This window comes from Felis catus, chromosome A2 (assembly GCF_018350175.1).
Source record: "Felis catus isolate Fca126 chromosome A2, F.catus_Fca126_mat1.0, whole genome shotgun sequence".
Lineage (NCBI taxonomy): Eukaryota > Metazoa > Chordata > Mammalia > Carnivora > Felidae > Felis > Felis catus.
Genome location: NC_058369.1, coordinates 120,857,246 through 120,871,489, shown reverse-complemented (window position 1 = coordinate 120,871,489; position 14,244 = coordinate 120,857,246). Strand labels below are relative to the sequence as shown.

Here is a 14,244-nt window from a genome sequence, read left to right as displayed (position 1 = left end):
TGTATCACACACGGACGTGTTTTATACACATATACATATTCATGGCAAGGAGCCCCTGGAGAACATGATCACAGGAGAATTTTCTACATACGTTGGGAGAAAAATGTGTCCCTTGTTCTCTCGGCTTCTCTTCCCAACTTCCTAGCACTGCAAGCTTTCTTCGGAAAGAGGGATGCACAGAACTCTAGCAAGTAAATATGCGAAGTCTAGAGCTATAGTCCAGCATAGAACAAGGCACAAAATCTGTATCAGTAAGAATCTGATGGTGTTCCACCCTGATCCTCTCTGTATTATTTCATTCCAAAAGCTCTGTACAGACCCAGACAAGGAAGGACATATCTCAAGGCCTGGCACTAAAACAGAACAGGGACCTGAGAATGGGGGCTGACCGGGGCCTCAGGGAAGGGAGGGTACCTTTCTGGCTTAGACAGTGCACAGGGCTCCAACTATGGGAGCGATGCAGTAGTGAATCAGCAGGTTTTGTGTAGTGGATTCTCACTGGAGCCATCCAGGCCAGTGGCGATCCAAGTATGACGTGAGCTGTGCATCCAGTTTTGAATAGTCTAGAGCCACATCAAACATGTTTAAATGAACAGGTGAAAGCGATCTTCAAAATACCTTTTTTTTTTTAACTTAAGATCCACAAAATGTTATCATTTCAATGCATACGCCACGCAGCAAGGTTGTTCGTGAGACACTTCTTGTCCTGTTTGGTCTCTACTAAGTCTTCAAACTCTGGTGGGTATTTTGCCCTTGCAGCGCAGCTCCAGTCACGCTAGCCACGTTTCGAGACCTAAACAGCCCGTGGGGCTACCGTATAAGGCAGCGCACGGCTCAGCCTCAAGACTGTGATAGGTCAGTGTGGCAGCCGCACGTTTGAGTATTTGCTACAGAAGATTTACCAGTAAAGCCCTACTCCCTTCTGCCTGGTTCCTTGTTGTCTCAAACACTGATCGCCTGAGTGTATTTCTTAGAAGCAAAATTACTTAAGAAAAATTACTTTATATTGTTAGTATGCAAATATGTGAAATGAATAAAGAATGTCAGGTTTTGTTTCCTCGAAGAACACAGTGTTCAGCCAGTCCCAAGGGTGCAGAGGAGAAGATGAAATCCAGGTACCAGGCCTCTGATGAGAAAAGAATTGCAGGCAGTGATCAAGTGATTCTGTGATTCACACCGCCCTAAATTTATGACCTGAGTTATGTCAATAAGGACTAAGCCATACATGCCATAGTCCTCTGGCTATTATGTTTAAACCCAATGGCCTTGAACTATTTCTTGGCGGTTGTTTGACCCTTTAAAGACACCATCTACCTTTCCATTTTCTTGATGCACTTGAAGACGGCAACAGAAGTTCAAGGAGGAGGACAGCTTCCTTTTCTTAGCAACTGCCATGTTCTTGCATCTTCTTGGCACACGTTTTCTTCCAATTAAATGTGCCGAAAATTCCAAAAGCTAACTTTATTTTCTAAAAGCTAGTCCATTTGCTTTGCCCCATATGTGGGCCTTCTGCAGAAGTAAACTACTTCTAGGCAAATGGTTTGCTGATGGCCAACTTGGTAGAAAACCTCCTTTAAATAGCATGACTTGGATATGCCCCTAGCAACCTCAGTCCACTCATTCACAATTTTCCTATTTTCCTTATGATGTTTTGGAAGATTTACAATGATAAGATCCAATCTACTTCTGATCATGGGCATTTTTTTTTTCCTCGTTGAGGGTGAAATTATAACTCACTGTAGGATTTTTTTTTTTTTTTTTTTTTTTTTAAGAAACGGAGTTGTCATTAGGGAAACTGCAGACCATTTTTTAAAAAGCTTGCAGGACTAGAAGAGTTTATAAATATTTTAACTACTCTCCCCAACATCATCCTCTGGCTGTCATTCCATTGTTCCCCCTCAAAGTTATTAAAAAAAAATTACTTTAAAAGAAAAGCTAATTTGCAAAGTTAGTGAAATATAACCTAAGTAGCACACAGAGCAAATACAGGAATGGGACACCATTTCCTATCCTTAGCTTGTTAATTTTACATCAGTAATATCCCTGTCTTAGAACCACCTTCTTTCCAGGGCTGCCCAATAGAATCTTCCACAGAACGATGGGAACGTTGTATTTCTGCGTGGTCTAATATGGTAGCCACTAACCACAGGTGCTACTGAGCACCTGAAATGTGGCTCGTGCAACTGAGGAACTGAATTTACATCAATTTAAATTTAAACAGCTACATGTGGCTAGTGGTTACCATATTGGACAGCACAGCTATATAGTCAGGGCAGACGCTAGATCGCTTAAGTCTGTGCCTCTACTGGCACACTGCCTTGAGACTTAAGCCTCATTTAAAATACAAAGCACTTGGGGTGCCTGGGTGACTCAGTCGGTTGAGCAGCCGACTTTGGCTCAGGTCACGATCTCGTGGTCCGTGAGTTCGATCCCCGCATCGGGCTCTGTGCTGACAGCTCGGAGCCTGGAGCCTGTTTCGGATTCTGTGTCTCCCTCTCTCTGACCCTCCCCCTTTCATGCTCTGTCTCAAAAATAAATAAATGTTAAAAAAATTTTTTAATAAATAAAATAAAATACAAAGCACTTTATAACTTCTGTTTTGAAAATATTAAATAATTAAACAGAACAGCCTCAATGAAGCCAACCCCCGGCCCCCCTAAAAAAAAAAAACAGTGGTAAGGAATTCTCTTAGGATAATGCTACGCTTTAGGATCAGTCAGCAAGTGGGGATGGAGAATGAATGTTCTGGGAATGTGGGTCCTAGAGGTCAGTTCCAGTTCTAGCTCCACTATCAACCTGCTGAGCAGCCCTGGGCAGTTCCCAGAGCTCCTCAGACCCCGATTCTCTTTGGTAATTCTGGACTCTGCTCAACAACCTGCAGGCTCCCTCCTCCCTTGAAACCAACAATGCAACGTGAGGTTAAACCAGTTCGGGAGGGGGGGAAAAAAACAAAATGAAACAAAAAAACAAAAGAAAACATTCTCAGGTAGGAAATGTTCCACATGGTCTACCTGAACGCCTTCTGTAATTTCAGTTCCCTTACTTTTTCGCTTAAAAGAAATACGAATCCTTCCCCCTGAAGATGCAGAATCTGGGAGGTTCATGAGGTGACCACAAGACTTGAAAAGCTCACACAAAATGGAATGTTTTTAAAGCTCCAGTGAAGAAATCACCTGGATGCAAAGCAGTACTATTCTTAGTACTTAGTACTTAATTACTCAGTGGTACTATTCTTCCCCTACCCCCGCTCTGTCTTTTTTCTTTCATTTGGAAAATTTTCAAACCTTAGAAAGGTTGCAAGAATAGTGCACTGAACACCTATATCTCCTTCACTCTGGGAGACCATTCTTAAGTACAGATATCCTTAAGTCCAATCCCCTAGGTACCTTGGTAACACCTCCCAGTCCCTGACACCAGTGAGAATAAGCTTTGGTCAGGCTGGATGTGGGTCTGGATAACTACCGAGGACAACAGAATGAAGCACAACTGTGTTACTGTATGTTCTCTGTTAACAATGAGCATGCATTTCAGCCTTAAACCTTAATATCAGACACTTTTAAACACACAGAGACAAAAACCAACAGCGTATGTTTCAAGAGGAAAAAAACCAGGATCTTTGAAATTAAGTACACTTGGCTCTATCATGGCAACCTTGAACCCCAGCCCTGTGCCCTGCCTGAACGTAACCTCTTTGTTTGCAAAAAAGGGATACTCTGTCTACCTCAGAGAATACTCTGAGGATTGCATGTAAACAGAGTGACACAGGGCAACCATTCAGAATTGTTGCTTTTATAATTTACTAAGCATTTCCCCCAAACAGTACTTCAGGAATGACAATCCTGTGGGATAAATTCATCAGATAGCACTCTTTCTGGTTTAAAGATCAGAGAACTAAAGCCCCAAGATATTAAGGGTGGGAGAAAAGGAAGGAGGGGCGTTGACATCTACTAAGCAAGTATGATAGCCCCATCTGTGGGAGACAATGCTTCCCTCACCCTATTAATGCTCACATCTATTCCTTGAAACAGGCTGCCACAGCTATAGTTTCCAGAGAGAGGTATTTAAGGCTCAGAGAAGCTAATTTCACCAAAGGTCACGTAGCTAGCTAGTTGTAGGGCTTGGTTAACTACCTGGTTTAAGTGACTACACTAAGGGTTTGGGAACTTTGGTTAAGGGCTCAAGGGTCCTGGTTAATGGTTTAAGGGTGTTGGTTAAGGGCTTAAAGCCTCTGACCAACAGTTTAAGAGCCTTAGTTAAGGGTTTAGGTATCCTGGCCAAGGGTTTAAATGGCTTGGTTAAAGGTCTCAGTGTCCAGGGGCACCTCGGTGGCTCAGTTAAGCATCTGACTCTTGATTTCGGCTCAGACCATGATCTCATGGCTCATGAGTTCCAGCCCCACATCGGGCTCTGGGCTGACAGTGTGGAGCCTGCTTGGGATTCTCTCTCTCCCTCTCTGTCTCTGACCCTCTGCTGATGGCTCACTTGCATATTCTCTCTCTCTCTCTCTCTCTCTCTCTCAAAATAAATAAACTTTTTATAAAAAAAAGTTTCAGTGTCCAGATCTTCTGAGTTCAAGGCTCTTCCTGCAACATCTAATGAAGATGCATTTCAGAATGTGAAAATTCTTGCCAGCTCAAGGAAGCAGACTGTTTATCCAGATCTAGGGGATTCTGCCAGGCAAGTAGCATCCAGCCTCTCCTCCTGAAAAACTGTTCTCTCCAGCAGGCCCACCAAGGCAAGGAGTGATTGTACAATGTGTAGACAATGTCTCAACTCCAGAAATCTCATCAATGCAACCTCTGACCTGAAGGGATTACATTTTAAATAAGGCTATTCACCGAACACCTTTATTAGAGAATGTCCACGGGAACGCAGACATTGGATGATTTAAAATAACACTTTATCGGGCTGAGGTTGGGTGACTTTGACAGGCCAAACTATTGAAGCAAGGCAAGGCTGTAATTAGACCATACTGTAAAGACCATATTTGAAGATCGGCCCTCACAAAGGTGTTCGATTAATAACAAATGAGGGGAAAAGCAGGCTGTTCGCCTAAGCAGCTGGTGAATGACCCTCCGTGGGTACAGAGCTGAAAAGTTTTATCACGACTTGGCAATGAACACAGGCCAGGTCTTCAAGCTCAGATCCCAGCAAACAGACACACGGGTCCTGTGTCAGAGCAGACTGCCTATGGGGCCAGCACATTCCTAACTGGATTTTCCTCTAGCCATGAAGACTTCAATTTTTTTTTAAACGTTTATTTATTTTTGAGACAGAGAGAGACACAGCATGAACGGTGGAGGGGCAGAAAGAGAGGGAGACACAGAATCAGAAGCAGGCTCCAGGCTCTGAGCCATCAGCTCAGAGCCCGACGTGGGGCTCGAACTCACGGACTGTGAGATCGTGACCTGAGCTGAAGTCGGACGCTTAACCGACTGAGCCACCCAGGCGCCCCTAGCCATGAAGACTTTAAATACACCTCTGCTTTTGCCAGTAATTTTGAGACACAGGAACGTGTACTCTTACACCAATCGGCCTGCACCAGACAGACAGACATCCGTCTTGACTGCCCGACTAGAATCCACGTGGAAACAGAATACCAGCTTCCAAACTCACGGAGCAAATGGAAGAAGCAGCAGGAAGGTACTGGGAGGATTTGGAAACCATTAACAGTAGAGCTGACCAAAGGCAGGATTTATGAAAAAAAAAAAAAAAAAAACTCTGAATAGAAAACTGACCAACACAACACCAGGTAAGAAAAGGAAAAAGAGAGCAAGGAAGGAAGGAAGGAAGCCATTCATTGTGAAAATTAAGTGACGTACTTCAGGAGCCATGAAATGTGACAACATTCATAAAACATACATGATTGGTGGGTGATAGATGGGTGTTATTAATCATACGTCTATCCCTGGGTCCCTTCCTCTTTCCCCGATTCTAACGATCTTGGCAAGAATCGTGATCTTCTGGCAAAAAAACTCTTTTCCACAACTCACCCATGTGACACTACTCATGTACAGATTGTCCAAACCTAACGTCCGGTTATTTTGACCATTGTGCAAAAGCAGGAGACCCCGCAGAGCAGCAGACGGCCCTCAGCGGGACTGACACCCGGGCCAAGCCCCGGGGCGCAGCTCAGAGAACACACTGTCCACTTAAATCCCTCACGGGCTGGCCTCAGAAAATACCTGGGGTTTGCATCTCCCAAAAGTTGAACGAATGGCAGGGTCTTTCAAAAACACTTCGTCGGGTTTGTGGGAATAGGGGGGATCTGGTGTTTTAGTAAAAGCACACCTATCCGTGGGCCCTTGTCAAACCCAGCAAACACGCGGTCACGCTTAAGGAAGTCTTTCCTTTCAGATTCTCTATCACTGGGTTTGTCCGGATCACCACAAAGGGACAGTGAAAAATCTGACAAGTTAAAATGAGGTGTGGGAAGGTCGCCAGAAAAATAGCAAAGAACAATACTCCCCATGGAAGCGAACGATGTCTTTCAGGACATTAGTTTTAGCTTTGTGATTTTTTATTTGCAATTTTTTTTTTGGGGGGGGGAGGGGATTTAAAATAACAAAAATCAGCAAATCTTCCTGACCCGCTAGGCAATGTTGAAATTAAATGACCAGCAGATCTCACTAAAGCAATGGTAAGGAAATTTCTTTTGCACAAAATAGGATATTTCTGAATCATTCAGGGATCCAAAAGAGGGCTTGTTTCAACAAAGATACCCTGTTTTGTAGCAGTGGACCCATGGAGTTTGTAATCACACGGATATGTCTTAGCAGCGTTATTATAGTTCAACTTTACCTTCTGCATCTGGGGATATGAAAGATTTGTATATGTCACTGGTTCTGACCCTCCAATAATGAGTAATGAAAATTCCTATTTATCATTTCTAGGATCAAGCCAGTGTGACAGCAGAAAATAACATTATTTATTTGGCCCACATTACTATTGTACAAAATCTGGAGGAATAGATCCTTCGATCCATTCAGGAATGCTCTTTTCCCAATTAAGGTTTCAATGATGCTGCACATAAATACTGACTTTTACCTTTTCCCATCTGCATTTTAATTTCAAAAGTCTGGGTTGATTTCATTTCTATAATACAGTGTGTTTGTGTTCTCAAAATCTTAACAACTTCATATCCCAGGGGTCCCTTTAATATTTAATTTTTACCTTGTTCAGTTACTGGAAAACATCTCAGAGCTTCTTTATTTATTACTTTATGTCAGTTTTTTTTTTTTTAACTCTGTGAAATTACCATTTGGCAATCAAATCACTAAAAATGCAGAAAGTTCTTATTTCAATTATAAAAGCAAATATAACCCGTGATTATTAAGAAAACTGTTTTGCAAATTAACCATTGTTTATTTCAGAATATAATCAAGTACCACAGGCTAGAGTAAAAGCATAGGGATAGTGGCTTTTTTTTCCATTTAAAATAATAAAGGTAATCAAACCATCCTGGCAATCTAGGTGATTGTGAAATTTAATTACTAGCAGTTATCATTAAAACAAAGGCAAAGCAATTTCTTCTACACATAATTGAATATTCCAGAAGAAAATTTCTGAACAGTTCTTGGAAAATGCGTTTAAAAATTAATTTTAACCTGATTATTTCATTTGTTGTGTCTCAGCTGATAACGGAGAATAAATGGCACACTCGGGTGTTGTGGTTCAACACCAGCAAGTGAGAACGTATTCTCAGGAAAATCAGATAACTTTGACCTTAACTACTGAGTAAGTTATTAGCTCTTTACTCCCTGTGCAAACACAACCAAGCCTAAATCTTCCGCATCTATTCCTCCAAGAGAGGTTTAACCCCTATTATTCGAGTTCACCTCTCCATATGCTATTCACTACAAAATCGACAGTTCCTTTTTTACTGCTCAGTTGCCCAAACGCGTCCTAAGGCTTCCAGAGCTGTTCCATCAAACCCACTGCTACTTGAACAGAAAGAAAACCCCCTACATCAGCAGCAAGAGTAAGTGCCGTAGCACCTCCATGCAGGATGCTGCTTATGGATCTTAAGCGCAACTGTCGGGAGAAGAGACACCACCTCAAAAATGGATCACTAGCCCTAAGAAAGGAAGCTAAAAATTAGGCCATGGACTTCCCCATCTCCGGGACTTTGTCTAAGCTCTTCCCTCTTCCTGAAATGCCTTTCCCACTCTGTGCCCTCCGGAAAAATCCCACACACCCTTTGAGCCTCAATTCAGAGGTCACCCCCACTGACCCCTGCAGACTGAAGGAATCACTCTCTTCCTTGTACTCTCCTCCACATAATTCATTTTCTCCAACTGGAATAGAGATTACTATGTATTGTCCATCTCTGCCTCTGGATGGTGAGGGAAAGGACCTTGATTCATTTTTCTATTCCAAACACTTGGGACAGTGCCCGAAACCTAAGATACACTTAATAAATGCTTATTCAATGGGCCTCAAACCTCAAGATCAAATTTAACATGCAATGTAAGAGGCAAGTTTTACGTGTGTTGGACTTACTTCTGCCCCTAAAGTCTGAGCCATGAAGTGCCTTCTATTTCATGCCTCAAAGGAGCAAAATGCATTCACCCCAAATACTTACTAAGTACCACACCCTGTGCTCAACGCCATACACACATTATCTCATTTAATCCACACAGCATTCCTATATGTAGGCCCCGTTATTAGCATTAGCCTTATTTACAGACGAGGAAATCGAGGCTTGGAGAGGTTGAGTAACTCACCTCAAATTACCCAGCTGGGCAGTGGTGTAGCCAGAACTCAAGAACAAGAACTTCAGCACTAGAGGGAATCCTAAAATGGCCTTCCTCACTTAGTCTCCTCGCGGCTGAGGCTTATAATGTACTTCCTGGCACCTAGTAAGCCCTCTGCGAAAATTAATACAGGGATAGAGTGCCCTATTTTCTCAGACTCTGGCCTTTGCCTGGGAGAACACAGCTGCCACCACAAACAGGCTCTATTCTTTAACGCCCAACACCTCTCACAGGTGTGAATTGCTTGCACCATCTGAATTATTCATGAGCCACACGATGGTAAGTGTGCTTAAAAACAGAACTCGGGCTTCTGGTATTTCTCAAGACAAAGTGTATTAAGCCATCGAAGCTCATGGGCCTGGTTGATCCACATCAAAGAATATATCCATGCTCACTTTTTGCATTTCGGTGTCCACCTAATTGCCCAGTTCCCATTGGGATTAAAAAAAAAAGTGATAACCAAAGCAGGAAGGAGAACCATCAGAGGCATCTCCATCCAATCTGCAAGGCGATTACCACCACCTAGAGCTGCTCCTGTGTGACTTCAAACCCACGTGTCCTTCTTAAGGCTGAGTTCAGTTTCTTCATCAGGTTTCTTCAGCTACACCAACAGCTGAATTTCCAGGTGCCACACATCTGTAACTTATGCCGTCAGTAAATCGTGCAATACTGCCTCCTTGTCTCTTCTTCTTTCCCCTTGCCTCCTCTCTCCCCCACCCATTCCTTTCCTAGTGGATGGGTTTCTGAGAGGAATAACCATATGCTTGCTAATCGTAAGCCAACATCACTGTATTTTAAATTCAATGTTAGTCAACCAAAATGAATTGAAAAGCAGCAGCAGTGGTTTGGGGGTACTAAAAATACGCCATAGCATTTGCTGAGTTCTCAGAATTAAAACCACAGGCGGTCAACTTGTTGCTGCTCTTAATAAGATATGACTGTTCTGCCCCATTGGCTGCTACTACCAGAAACTTGAACTATATCATATGCCTAACAACACTGTGCTTTTCATTAGTTGGCAGTGATGAAGAAAGGAAGTGCCATTTCCCTGGAACTAAACCTGCCAAAAAAGATAACAGATGGCTTTCAAGGGATCACCTTGTGCCACATCACGATCGCACCGTAGTCAAACTCACCTTGCATTTATGGTTAAATTAGTTACACACCCATAGATATGGCTAATTTACGACCGGCTTGCTGTTCAATGGCCCCACCAAGGTGTTGCTTCCTCTGAGTTTAATTTTTAAGTAACGTAACAAAAGACACACAATAGGAATTAACACGATATTAGCATACTGAATATTTTCCTTAGCATTTCCAGACCTTCTGGACCCCTCAATACTGCACGCTACACTGAAGGTCTTATCAGCTATGCCTTTGGGGTTTGTCATTAAAGTTTTCATGACCAGAGAGGTAGAAGAATGCTACCTAATGCATCATTCTGATTAGAAATCTGTCATACACAGAAACCAGAGGATCTGTTTCTGTTGATTCTTATTCCTTGAGATTCATTAGCAGTTTTTTTTTTTCTCTTCAATTAGACCTGCTGATCAACCATAAAAAAAGCTGAAAGGAGCCCTCCCTTTACTCAGCCACACCTGAAAACAAAATGTATGCCTGGAAAGTGAAATTACAGAGAGTATTATAAGAAAATGTTCAAGAGGCCACATAGGAAAATCGCACGCACACACACACACTTGTAAACCGGCAAATTGGCAGAGGTTGGGCTCGACCTCCCTTCCTCTAACTCGCTTCAATCAGGACCAGAAAGACAGAATCCCTTCATTACTTCTATCTCAAACCATGCCCCAAGCTTGTGTCTCCACGGAGCTAATTTCTGAAACAAACAAAGAAAATCAAATCTGCGAGGAGCGAGGGTTTTCTCTCTCAGCCTGGGGTTTGGGCAACCAGCCTGGCGGGCGCCGCGCCGCTGGCGAGCCGGGGCGCCCAGCGTCACCCAAACCGCCCGCGCCCCGCTAGCCCAGATTCCAGCTGCGCCAGAAAGTGCGAGCCTGCCCTGCTCGTCTCGCTTCTCGCCTGCTGCTCCCCAAGTCTCCAGAAGGCTCCCGTTCGCACACTAAGGGCGCCACCGCTCTCCCACCTCTGCGCTGTCAGATGTCAGGCGCAGAGGTGCTGTGGGCGCCCGCGGTGCCGGCAAACCAAACAAGTGCCACACCGGACGCCTGCCCTCACTCCGAGAGAGGGGGCAGGACGGCCACAGGTAGGCTCTACCCCTCCCAGGGCGGGGGGCGAGAGACCCAGCGCGCCAGCCGCGTCCGACGGGCTGAAACTCACCCGAGGACACCGAGGAGCCGGACAGGCTGGAGTTGCTGGACGCTGCCATCTCCGCGCGTCCCGCGCGTCGCTGCTGGCTCAGCCCCGGTGCGGACGCCGCCGCCGCTGCCCTCGCCCGGCCGCTCGCAGCCTTCGCGGCCCCCAGCCCATGGCAAAGTCCTGGGGACGCGCAGAAAGCACCAGCCTCCGGACTCTGCCTGCACTTCCTGCTCCACCAGATGACGCGCTGCTGCCGCCGCTATTTATTTGTGGTTTCCGTCCCTCTCGGCGCCTTTGCACGCTCTTCTCTGGGTGTCGGTGGGTAGATAGGAGCGGAGGGAGATCCGAGGGGCGGCCCGAGCGGACTAATCGCGCCTCCAGCGGAGCCCCAGCCGCGGTCCGCGCACGCTCGCGCGCGGCTGGGACCACCGCGCCCCGGCGGCCGGGGGGCGCCCTGCCAGCTCCTGCGCCCTCCCCTGGGCTCCCGCCTCCCCGGCGGCCCTTCGAGCAGCCCGGGCAAAGGCGGCAGGAGCCAGACAGACAGAGCGACCTCCCCCTTCTCCCTCCGCCCCAACTCCGCTCGCGCGCACACAAAGGAAGGAGAGGAGACGCGGGAGCTCCGGGGCTGGTTCAGCTGCCGCGGGCTTGACAGCTCTTGCGACTGGGGCTGGAGGAGGAGGCTGAGGACTGCAGGGCGGGGGGCGGGGGAGGGGGGGCGCGGGACCCCAAGGTGCTGGGGAGGCCACCGGGGGGCGCGGGGCGAGCGCGGCTGCGATGCGCCGCGCTGGCTCCACGGTTTGGAGGCAACCGGGAGTGGGGAGAAGGTGGTGGGGCTCGCTGTCCCTGGCCAGGCTAGGGAGCGGCGAAGCCAGCCGGGGCGGGGGATACGGAGGGCGAGGGCGAGGTCACTAAGGACACGGATGCTAGGTAAAAAGGGGCCTGGGATGCCAGAGCGGCTCTGGAGCGCGCCTTCCACCCCGCTCCAAATTGTCCTTTGTTACTCCGGAGCTGATGACGGTCCCTGCCCTGCAAGAAGGTGTGTTTCCTAGAACACCCTCAAAACACCTAGGAAGCCCAAGCCAGGTGCACTTAAGTACCCCAGCTACGGACAGTGACTAACGGGTCCGTTGGGCTTTTGAGGTTGCCCTTCAAAGAGATAGAGAGGTTCCAAATATGTCATCAGGCCCACACAAAGCCGGGTGTCAAGAGAGAGAGGTTCTCTGACTTCCTCTGGTGAAGGATCCTCACAAAAGACTTGGAAGCAGGTCTGCCTGTGCCCTTTCAGGATAAGGAATTGCTTAGGTGTGGGAGAGAAAGAGATGTGAGCCCAAGGTGTGTACCTTCCCCCTGTATTTAAGCCTAAATTAATTTCACCAGGGGGAAATATCATACAGATTTTTTTTTTTAAGTCTGTTTCACGCTCCCAGCAGGGTAATCGGTTCTTTCAATCCTGAAGCAACAGAAAACTGTGAAATTTGAGCAGAAATTGTTAGATCAAAGGAAAAAGCAAACACTAAAGGAATGAAAAGTACTCTCATTATGTAGCAAAGTGGAAAGTGTTCGCATTGGGGTAGTTCAATTTTTAAAAACATGGTTAAAAGGACATAGTCAATTTAAAAATTATCAGGAGTGACACAGGAACAGCAGACAGTCCTAGGGGGTCCACATCAACCGCGCACCCCATGTACGGTGAATGATAAATGTTGAATAATCATAATATGCACTCATGTCACATTTTCTAGTTGATTTAAACTTTTTTTTTTTTCATTCCCTTCAGGATGCCATCCCAGTATGTCTTCCCAATAAGGCTTTTTTTTTTTTAATGCAGTTTTCTGAGCCCTCCTCAGCCACATGGAGTCTTCCTGACTCTCATCTGCATGGAATTTAGAACATCCCTGCCTGTTCTAAGGAGACCCAAGCAGCCTAACCCAGAGTCCTTCAGGGGTATATGGTCCATCACAACCTTAACCTCTCCATCAGAACCGACTTCCTGTTTTCCCAAAGTTCTTCTGATCAAAGGCACCTCTAGCTGTTTAACTAGTAAGCAATGGATCCCTCCAGATCTTTAGATGGCGGGTGGACTGACCTGGCTGTGTCACCTAGTAGGGTTGACACTCTGTCAGTCTGAAGAAGGAAGACAGCACATGATTTCATACTATGGCTCCACCATTTATTAGTTACGTGACCTGGAGTAAAATACCTGCACTCACTGAGTCTCAGTTCCTCCACTGGCAGCCCGAATCCTGATAATATAGGGTGTTCTGAGGATTCAATGACATGATAGGTGTAAAGCCACAGTGTACCTGGCATACAGTTTGTGCCCTGTAAGTGACTTTAAATTGTGCATTTGAAAGGTCAGATCTATGATCTGAACAACTTCTGCTTTCTCCATTGCGTCTGGAGATAACTGATCAGCCGTGGCATGCTCTGTCAGGGAAATGTCTAATAGTTAGCCCAAGGTTTGTGTCTTGCTTGTCCCAAATTGAGTAATACACAACAGGTGTCATCATTCATCTCTGAAGTCTCACAAAAGGATGTTAAGTTCTATTTCGGTAGTTGGATGATAATATTTACCTTCACAGAACTTTGCAGTCCTTAGTTAGGGAAAGTAAAGCATGGCCCTGTGAAATAGATTACTTCTATTATCTCAAATTGACAGATGAAAGGGGGAAAAGGGAACTTGCTGGGAAGGCACCAGGCCAAGGCCACCCTGTGCTGTACACACGCAGAATAAAACAGAGACTAACTTTTTTCCACGGGGTTCAGAGGCCAGAAGAAGGATGCAAGGCCCACAAACGTGTTTACTGAATAAAAACAGGATGACTGGGGAAACCTAGCTTGTTGGTCTGAGACAGACCATGACTCCAAGGCCTATTATTTTGAAGAACAAATGGAAAGCTCCAGGTTCAGAATGAAAATCTGAAAGTTGATCAATAATTTAGATTGTTAAAGCCACAACAAATGGAGAAAAACTCAGCAGGCATGATTGCTCACTATCACTTTTGTTAGATTCAGAAGGCCTAAAGCCTGGCTGTTCCTTGCAAAAAAAAAAAAATGTTTACGATATCAGTAAGTTAGGAGGAGGTGGCTGAAATAAGATGCTAACCCCTCCTCATGAAGTAGGCTCAGGAACCTATGTGTGGACCTTCCAAAGCGTTTCTCCAAATGAAACAATAAGGATATTAGTTCACACATTTTATTCATTCATTCATTC

General features: G+C 45.5%; 1 protein-coding gene across 2 annotated transcripts in view; it reads right to left on the bottom strand.

The window, feature by feature from the left end:
* CHN2 (chimerin 2) overlaps positions 1 to 11,609 on the bottom strand; it is a 309,144-nt gene extending 297,535 nt beyond the window's left edge. Inside the window, exon 1 of one of the 2 annotated variants that reach the window (XM_045052548.1) lies at positions 11,052 to 11,609. In XM_045052548.1, coding sequence (XP_044908483.1) covers positions 11,052 to 11,100 — 49 coding nt within the window. In that variant the 5' untranslated portion in view covers positions 11,101 to 11,609. The remainder of the gene's footprint in view (positions 1 to 11,051) is intronic. The other variant, XM_023250462.2, reaches the window with a different exon arrangement.
* Positions 11,610 to 14,244: the final 2,635 nt, after the last annotated feature.